This window comes from Bombyx mori, chromosome 19, assembly GCF_030269925.1.
Source record: "Bombyx mori chromosome 19, ASM3026992v2".
Lineage (NCBI taxonomy): Eukaryota > Metazoa > Arthropoda > Insecta > Lepidoptera > Bombycidae > Bombyx > Bombyx mori.
In genome coordinates this window covers 5,039,868-5,049,651 of record NC_085125.1, presented here as the reverse complement: position 1 = coordinate 5,049,651, position 9,784 = coordinate 5,039,868, and the positions used below count along the sequence as shown (strand labels likewise).

General features: G+C 37.9%; 2 protein-coding genes across 3 annotated transcripts in view; one reads left to right on the top strand and one right to left on the bottom strand.

Moving 5' to 3' along the window:
* Positions 1-909: 909 nt before the first annotated feature.
* LOC101736499 (dynein light chain Tctex-type 5-A) lies at positions 910-3,580 on the top strand. The gene is made up of 2 exons (XM_021352736.3): positions 910-1,340; positions 3,367-3,580. Exons 1-2 carry the CDS (start codon positions 1,123-1,125, stop codon positions 3,530-3,532), a joined length of 384 nt encoding a protein of 127 aa, XP_021208411.3. The 5' UTR covers positions 910-1,122; the 3' UTR covers positions 3,533-3,580.
* A 1,419-nt stretch (positions 3,581-4,999) lies between these two features.
* LOC100101183 (vesicle amine transport protein) overlaps positions 5,000-9,784 on the bottom strand; it is a 36,816-nt gene continuing 32,031 nt past the window's right edge. The window contains exons 8-9 of one of the 2 annotated variants that reach the window (XM_012696475.4): positions 8,819-9,065; positions 5,000-7,367 (exon numbers count right to left, since the gene is read on the bottom strand). In XM_012696475.4, the coding sequence (XP_012551929.1) occupies positions 7,336-7,367; positions 8,819-9,065 (279 nt within the window). In that variant the 3' untranslated portion in view covers positions 5,000-7,335. 2 annotated transcript variants of the gene reach the window in all.

The following is a 9,784-nucleotide window of genomic DNA, read 5'->3' as shown; positions in this document are numbered from 1 at the left end:
AATTGCAAATTTTGTTCTTCATCCAAATATGTTTTTGAAATTTCCTCCGTCACAGTTATCCATATTTTCCTCGTTTGATGCCTTTTTACTAAAGAGTTTTTTACTCTGGTGTAGTTAGGAGTAGTTGTGATCACCTTATGAAGATTTACGGGTTGATATTCGACTGGAATTCCAAAAACTTGTCCACTTGGTGTAGCAATGGAAGTTATGCATGTGACGTTTGTTTTTCCATCCGCCATTGATTTCATTGTAAAATCAAATCTTAATTTCTCCATTTTCTCAATATATTAGCAAAAATGTTGTTTTATAATGGTATTTACGGTGTTTAAATAAGAAAAGACGAAATTGCGTTTCTTCTAAACAACAAGAAACAACATTTAATGCCCTTTCTTCAATAATTCTATAACACACATTTCACAACGTCCATTAACCGAAAAATTATTTAAACAACCATCAATTGTCATATGACAGATTGACATTCAATCATTCATTACAAATATTTAATGTATTCTCAATTTGACCACAGACGTCAAGAACAAAAGTTTGACATTATATAAATATTATGTCTGCATGCGTGTGAACGTCAAATACACGGTCGTGTGTGTAATGTTTTTTTTATTGATGTAATGTATTTTTTAGGCATAATAAAAAAAAAATACATTCTGCACTCCTTCTTCCATATTCTCTATAAGTGTGGGAAATTTCATACTCCTCCGTTCGCGAAATTTTCGTAAAAAGGGATACAAAGTGTTTCCTTCACATATTAATATATAGATTACAAGTAGGGATCGGGATAATCTGCGAATTCCGTTTTTAGGATGTATATGTGCCCATAGACATCTGTCTATGGGCACATATACTTCCTAAAAACTTACAACGTAAATACGCCACTCGCCTTGAGATATAAGTTCTAAGGTTTCAGTATAGTTCCAACGGCTGCCCCACCCTTCAAACCGAAACACTTTACTGCTTCACGGCAGAAATACGCTACTATTATTACACAAAAATATACATAAATACTACACAAAGCTCTCCCTTGCTTACCTCCCTCCTCCTTCCCTTGTTCTTGAAGACGGCACTCTTGTCTATATAGTATCCAATCGTTACTATTGATCAATCACAATGTCTGACATTCAGGATAAACAGGTGCGAATATATCAACCCACTTACCAATTAAATCCGAGAAAACGTTTCAATGTCGAAAAAGTCGAAAAGATGCTTAACACAATTTTGGATTCTGAATTAGCAGAAGTTGAATATAGTGAGAAGTTAATTCCCGAACTGTGTATGAATCTGGCTGACAGTATACGGATCTCCGTAAAAGAGGAAAACTATGACAGGTACGTTTTATTTTACCGCATTTATTTCGATATTTTATTAATGGTCATTAATTTTTATTGATTCTAGTCCTTATAATAATATATCTCATCGAGACGATTAAAATCAATTATAAATAGCTTTCTAATAAATAAGCAAAGACTTGAATTTTTAAACAAAGAACAGAATTGTACGATTGTGGAAGAAAATACGTAGAACATGTTTATGGTTTTCATTCAATTTAAAAGACGAACTTTTACTTGTCTGTTGTTCCTTTTGTTTTATTAAAAGGACATATTATTATTATTAAAATTATAAAACGTATTCCAGTATATTTTACCTTTTTTTTATATTTTATCCCCGTAATTTTCACACATACAGATTATTAAAAACATGATAAATGGTGTTTCAGTAAAAATAAGTACTTCTATTAGATAGCCGCGCTCTTCATAATCCAAATTATCTGCAAAATAATAGCATGTACTATGTTGTATAATAGAAATGTTTGGTAATACATATTATTTTACCAGAAATCCTCTCGGATCTTCTCATACATAGAGCACATTAACATTCGACGCATGATATCCACAGCCACTATGAAAAATGATAGCCGGCGCTTCGGCATATTCTTGCTGTGGATTTTATTTAGGCGAAAAAAAGACGTAGTCATTAACTAAGATTTCCCTGAACTGTCAACCTTTTAAATAACACTTTACTTTAAAACTACTCGTTGTTATTATAAAAAATGAATACAAGGGAAAAAGAGAGAAAGTGAGACGAAGGGAGCATAATATAACCTTTTATACATAAGTGATAATTTTCACTAGTCAACTTCTGACGCAAGACATACTTACTCCAGCCCATAGACACAGCCCACTGAGTTTCTCGCCGGATCTTGTCAGTGGGTCGCGTTTCCGATCCGGTGGTAGATTCTGCGAAGCATTGCTCTTGCTAGGGCCAGTGTTAGCAACACTCCCGATTTGAGCCCCGTGAGTTCACCTACACGTCAAGGAGAAGCTGAAATAGCCTCTCAAGGCTATCAGCATAGACAGGAAAAAAAGACATAGTAGGTAGTTACGTTCAATTCCAAGTGACAGTGCTATTATTATATTGTCGTCGAAAATATACATGTCTTATAAAAATTAGTTATACCATATAATCTTCGATCAACAATAGTAATAGTAGTAGTTACTATTGATGATCGAAGCATATAATTATCGAAAAACGCTACTACCACCGTCACGAAACAGACGAGAATTGTTTGAACACTATTTAACGTTAGAGCTTTTGATGAAGTGACAACCTTCCTCCTCCCTCATTGCGTTGCTTTACTCATTACTGGGTGTAGTGACTCCCCCGCTGTATCATTGTCTCATGCACAATTGTCCTCAATCTGCTGCGATCCTTGGCTTCGCGGAGGGCATCGTGGAGCTTGATGTCTAGACAAGATCGAATTTGGTCCCACCATCTCTTGGGGCTGCGTCCTCTGGGACGTTTTCCCTCTATCTTGTCTGTCACCATTAGCTATTCAAGACTGTGACCTTCTTTTTTAATACGCTTTTATTAGCTTCAGACGTATGTATGTAACGTAATCTTTGAACATGATTTTGACCCCCTTCAAAACGTCGGATTAACTCGAAATTTGGTATACTTCTTAAGGACCGATGACAATTCAATATTAAAAAATATATTTAAAAAAAATTGAAATTGAACTAAGAAATGTAAAATAAATAATAGTTTAAAAAAACTAACAAAATACGCTTTTATAGAAAATCCAACTAAAAAATAGAAAACAAATTCTAATAAATTTGAATTAAAAATAGTGTAAGAAAAAATGATTTTATTTAAAAAAAAAAGCGTGGGGTGCATGGTATCAGTAGTTATAAATATTTTATGAACAGATATGAGCAGAAGGGTTATTTTGATAATATCCTGAAAAGCACCCCACACACAGCAGCATTTTTTAGTTGGATTTTCTATAAAAGCGTATTTTGTTAGTTTTTTTAAACTAATATTATATTTTTGATGGTTTTTCTTTACTTGTTACAGATACAGGATCATAGTTTCAGTGAGCATAGGCCAACGTCGTCAACAGAGCGTACACGTGTTCCATTCGTTCCTCTGGGATCCGGAACGTGACGGATTCGCGGCTGCAACTTATGAGAATTGTCATTTATACGCTTACGTCGTTGTTTACGCAGTTTACTTAGATTAAAATAATAAAAAATTGTACTGTAATATATAGATCGGTGATTTAATAAAATTCGACTTTCAACTAAAATTTGGCTCAAAAAGGAGAACCGCTATTTTGATGACCTGCACCTGGTGGGAAGGGAAAGAGACCGCGCGGGCGCAGTCCGACAAGGTGGTTCCGCACCACACTAGAGATCTCATTTCACGACGCCCTTCATGCGGCCAATGATCGGAGGCGCTGGCGGGACATTACAAGGAGCAAAATCCTGTCGCCATATAATGGTCACGACCCTCAGCAGTTAGGAAACGACGCGAGAAGGACCTGGTGATGACCCAGGAAAGAGCATCCTGACAAAATTATTTATTTATTGTTAACATAGAAGTAGAAACACAATGATGAGAGATCGAACCCATTTATCTTAGTACAGTGCACTAAAACAGTAGGTAATTAGAATAACATTACTAATTAATTGTTCCTATTTTGTCACAGCCTATATTGTTGACAAGGTTTGCACATTTATAGATAATTTAATAAATTTTCATGCCTAAATACCCTTTCCTGAGATTTTATAAAATGTTTTAGATGTACTTTTTTGCCTACCTAATGCTATTAACCTCAGTTGGCTTTGCAAGCTTCACCGAATGTGTAGGCGTGCTCACTGAACTCAGCCTGGGAGACTGCTAACATCAGCTCACATCTACATAAGCCCAAACAGTCACATTCCTTTTTTTATTGCTTAGGTGGGTGGACGAGTTCACGGCCCGTCTGATGTTAAGTAGTTACCCGAGCCCATAGACATGTACAATGTAAATGTCGCCACCTACCTTGAGACATGAGTTCTATGGTTTTACAGTACACCGGCTGCCCCACCTTTTAAACCGAAACGCATTTAGCACTTAGCTACAAATTTACCCGTTGAAATTGTAGCTTAGGCTCGGCTTAAACGGGTAACCGATGATAGCCACCAGTGGCCAGCGACAACCACTTCACAGGTTTTTTCACGCAACACCACCACATGTGGTCGATTGCCCCCGCAGTCATTGTTTCAAAGGAGCACGCGACAGCCACCGGTGACGGCAGCCGGTGGCCCATTTGTAAGACTTGTTAACGTAAGTATAATATTTAACGGCCGTCTGGTGGAGTGGTAAAGTGACATGGTCACTACACAAGGGGGTCGCAGGTTCGAATCCCGCCAAGGGAACATATTTGTATGATAAATATAAATGTCTTTTCCAGGGTTATGGATGTATATTAAATATATGTATGTGTATAATAAAAATCTTACATTTGTTTCCGTTATCTGGTACCTGTAACACAAGTTCTTTACGAACTTATTACGGGACCAGTTAACGTGGCGTGATTGTTAGTAAATATTTATTTATTTATCATATTTACAATTTAAAAAAAGTTGTAAATAAATGATAAGACATTTTATTCATCAGAAAAGGTACTACCTAAATGGAATACACGAACGAAATAAAACACGAATTGCGATTTTACAGATCATACATATTTATTTATCCATTTCATAGTAGAGATATCACACTAGCCCGCCCTTATAAAAATAAATGTGTAATACAATAAACGACCCAGTCTTAGTTGGCTGGTGTGACAGCGCGAGTTTCACCATCATCTTTAATATATCTCGCGTCTTATAAATATTGGCATCATATTCGACACTAACCTACAACAATTTGGACACAATCACAAACAGCGCGATCACTCCAGCTTCCCCTTTATTGAATTCCATCAAATACTCTTATAGGAGAAAAAATTTCAGAGATTTCTAAACCATTATACAGGTCGATTACATAAGATTTAATCAATATAAGTTTAAATCGAGAGAAATTCGCATAATATATTTGACACACAAAGCGATTGAATATTACCGATAAGAAAAAGTAGCTAAGATATTGGTCCAAGACACAGAAGCGAGATATAACCGCGTATAAATGCGAAACTAGCACCAAGCCACCGTACGATAGACAAAGCGGCACGCTCAGCAGTGTTGCCGCTCGTGTCTCCACTAAACGCCATACAAAAGCTACAGAAGGCTAACAGCCTTCACCTTGGTGTTGCCAGCCAGCGCTGTTCGCGCCCAACGGCGGCCGGTACTCACCGTCTGCTACACAACACGCACTTAACGCAAATTATGCTCACTAAAAACATTCAAAAAGGGTAAAAATTTATAAAAAATCGAGTCTGTTGAACAAGTCGGAGTTACGAAACGAGCATATTTTCCGTCAGCGGCAGTGTTGCCAACTAATACTTGAGCAGCGTTTGGAAAGTGCAATTTTATTCCGGGCTCTCCGGACTACTTTCAGCCTCTCGGTATTACATTAAACATCCGCATGATATGTGATTTACAGATCAATATTCCATTAGTACTCGGTACATATACCTATATCCGCACTGTACATAAAATAGCGGTGGTGTTTTACTTACAACCTTAGGGAATACGAAATAGTACAAATATATACTAGGTATCAAAGAAATGCAACGAACATTGGTATCAAAATATTCATTCTAATATATTAAACGGTGTAAGAGTGCACGTTACATTAGATATGTGTACAAAGATACTTGAATACTTCGCTTGAGACGTCATTACGATCACTCCAGATTAGTCCAGATACAAAAATTATCTTACGACGTAGATTAAAAAATATAAGTCCGCCAGGAATGTTTAAGAATATTAAGGATGTCAATAGCACAAATACATCGGATAATCAGTTAATTAAGCTCGTGTCCCGGCTCGCCGAGGCGGATCGCGATACCGCGACAAGTTCCATCCCGTACCACACAATGACTGGTGCGTTGTAAACAATTCCACAGAAGATCACTTAACTACAACATCAATCAAAAATCGTCTAAGTATAAAAAATAGAATGTTTCAAAAATGAACGTACAAAAAATAACGTTATCATTGGTGGGCAGCATCGATTATCGAAACGTCTAGAAGTAATAGGTCTTCACCGCACAAGGATACGGACATGCCGAGAGTAATGTTGCGCCCATTGATACACGTATGACGTACGAATGAGCATATCGATCCAGATGCACTTGGAGGATCAGTCGTGGGCTGATGCTGTGGCTCCAGAACTAGAAGCGATCTAGCCAATTTAGAGATGTCTTACCACGTCGTCACATTGATCGCTTTGTGGGATTATCGGTATGTCCCAACCCTCAGTGGGTGAAAGAGAGAGAAAGAGAGAGCGAGTGAGATAGTGGTCAGTGGCGTCGGGACGTGGCCGAGCTCGACCCGAGGGCGGGTGTGGGTCTAGGGGTCTAATTTAAACATTCACTAATAAAATATTAAAGCCTAACATACATAAAGATTAAGCATTTCTGCACCTTACGATATATATAATAGCCATTAAAAATAACTGCAGATTAAAATATCTCATCTTAAAAAATTAAAAAGTCTTAAACGTTAAACTATAATATAATAATAATTAAAAAAAAGACTCGTACGATCAAACAATTAATCTTAACTTAGGCCAAATTAATTCACAAAAGAAGAGATACGAAATTTAAAAAAAAATATAGAAAAAAAAATCATTGTCGGCGTCACGATTTATCGCGAGAGAAATAATTTATTGAAAGAATAAAATAATGATGTTTATTAATTTAAGAATAAATGTAGGGCAGCGAGAGAGCCGGTCGCACAGACGGTCTCTTAGGGTTGTAATCACTTAACACAAACACAATATAATATAAGACGAGGCAACACAGTGATAGGACGCCGCGCGTCCCGCAGCAGCTTCAACATTAAAATAATCGAATGCGGTGGTTTGTATGCTTCACTCCTTCCGGCGAACGATTCAGCTAGACTCTTTCTCCTTCTCCTTCGACTCTGGAATCGGATTGTGACGTCACTATGCATATTCGAATACAAATCATTCATTAATACCACTAAAGAAATCTAAAATGAGAAAGCCATGGCGTAGGCGGTGTCTTTTGCATTTAGTCGAATATATAAATTTTGTATAGGTACGTGGGATGATTCTTTTTTTGAAAAGATTAAAGCCGATTGCAACTAAAAGTGCGTCGTGTTAATAAAATAAAAATAAACGCGTTCATAATGACCTGCCCGTCTGCCATAGTTGTATTCTGATTTTTGATTTTCGAAGATCGTTGACCCGACTTCATATGACCGAATCGGCTAAACGTAACACTGTGACAGCCCTTAGACGTGTTTCCGTACAAAATCACGATCGATGCGAAAGCGTTCGTAGTGGCCCAGTCGCATTCAAATGATCAAAGAACCCTTTAACTAATTTCTAAATGCGTCTTAAATACTAAGCAACACGTCTACCTCTTCTGCGTGTTCTTATGAAGCAAGCAAGTCTAAAGGCTGTATGTTACTTCTCGACGAGAAGAGTCTAGATGCGTTTAGCCGTGCGTAGTTTGATGGTTAAGCAAAAACAAAATATTCCGATCGCCCACGCGCCATATTCGATCTTAGTACGATGTATTTAGACAGAAAACGGCATGGCGCGTGCGATCGATGAACGCTGAGTTGCATCACTAATGTTTAACTACCAAAAATAAATAAAAAATGCATTTATTACAATGTCTGTCTTGAACAGACACCACGATTTAAATTAAAAAAAAAAGGAAAAATATTGATTTATGATGAAAAAAAAATTATTCAAACCCCGAATTTTCGGCGATTTTTAACTGATTTGAAAAAAGAGGCGAATCTCAATTTAATTTATTTTTGTTGTGTACTACCAGAATAATGTTTTCTAGGTTTTAAATATTCTTTTAATAAACTTCGTCTACAATGATGAAATTCTCTATTTCGATGAAGCCACCATTATTTTTTTGTTAACATTTTGTTTCATTTTTCCTTTACTACAACAAGTCTAATGTATCCTGTATGTAACATTGTTGTCATCGCCTCAGTCACTGTACCAGGGGCTTCCGGTTCGGTTACCGATGCTGACAGATATTTAGAATTCTTTCTTTGGGTGTATTCACTTTTATTTTAAATGTGTTCTCAGGCATAGCCCAAGTTAAAATTTAATTTAAGACCAAATCAAGAAATACTATTTTTCGAAAAATGGCAAAACTGTGTTCTTCGTGACAGTTAAAGCACTTTTCGAAAATGGACAACTTTAAGAAAAAATCCTGCCCACTCATTCTTTTCGCCAACAAACATACCGAAGCGCTAATGTCAGTTTATTTACGAGAAAATTTATGAAATCTTTTGGGAATTTATTGATTTTCGGTATCGGTCAAAAACTAGTGATGTGTATCGTGAAGCAACTACGCATGCCGGTCACAAGAGCCGGGACTGACCTTCGTCGCTGTTACCGTTAGAGGGCGGCTCCTCACCGTTCTTGTCCCCGTTTTCGGCTGGCTTTTTCTCATCGTCCTTGCCCTCCTTGTCCTTCTTCTCCTCAGAGCTCTCCTTGGCCGGCTTCTTCTCCTTGCCGGATTTGCCTTTAGCGGGAGTGGCCGGCTTAGGCTTCGGCTCGAGGGACGGGTCCAGGACGAGCTTGCCGATGTTCTTGCGGTCGTGCATCTTCTGCATGGCTTCGCCCACCTGTTTGATGAAATGTAAGCTACAGAGTTGTTACCGACACAAGATTCCACCATTACAGCGTTATAAATTAGAATTGCCATTCGAGTAATTCCGTTGATATAAGTAGGATAATTACGAGCATACGTCTTATACGTAATTCTAAATTAATCTCTGAGGGCTGAAATCGGCCCATTGACCAAACTTAACTAACTTACTAAACTTACTAAATTGTACACACAAGCCGTGCCTAATGGTTAAGTATTTACTGGAGCCTATGAACAATGCAATAGAAATGCCGCCCCCAATATTGAACCATGAGGTCAAAGTCTCTATTGCATCGACTAACGCCTGCTTCATTCTTCAAAAAGGGATGGTTTCGCGTCTGAGACATACAGAGAGAGATGGTGGTTTATGGTATGAAGGTGGGGGTTTACAATACTCCTCGCCACTAGGTGCTTTTGCATACCCGAAGCACCGGTCATCACTCACGTCGAACCCGTCGCTTGCGACGAATGGCTCGGCAAATAAATTAACCCACAGACACAGCCCACTGAGTTTCTCGCCGGATATTCTCAGTGGGTCGCGTTTCCGATCGATTAGATTCTCGCTAGGGTTTGTGTTAGCAAGAACGACAGGTTTGAGCCCCATGAGCTCACCTACTCGCCCGGTTACGCTGACATGGTCTCACAAGACCAGCAGCTTGGGTAGGAAAAACAAAGGCACCAGTTAACTCAAATAGG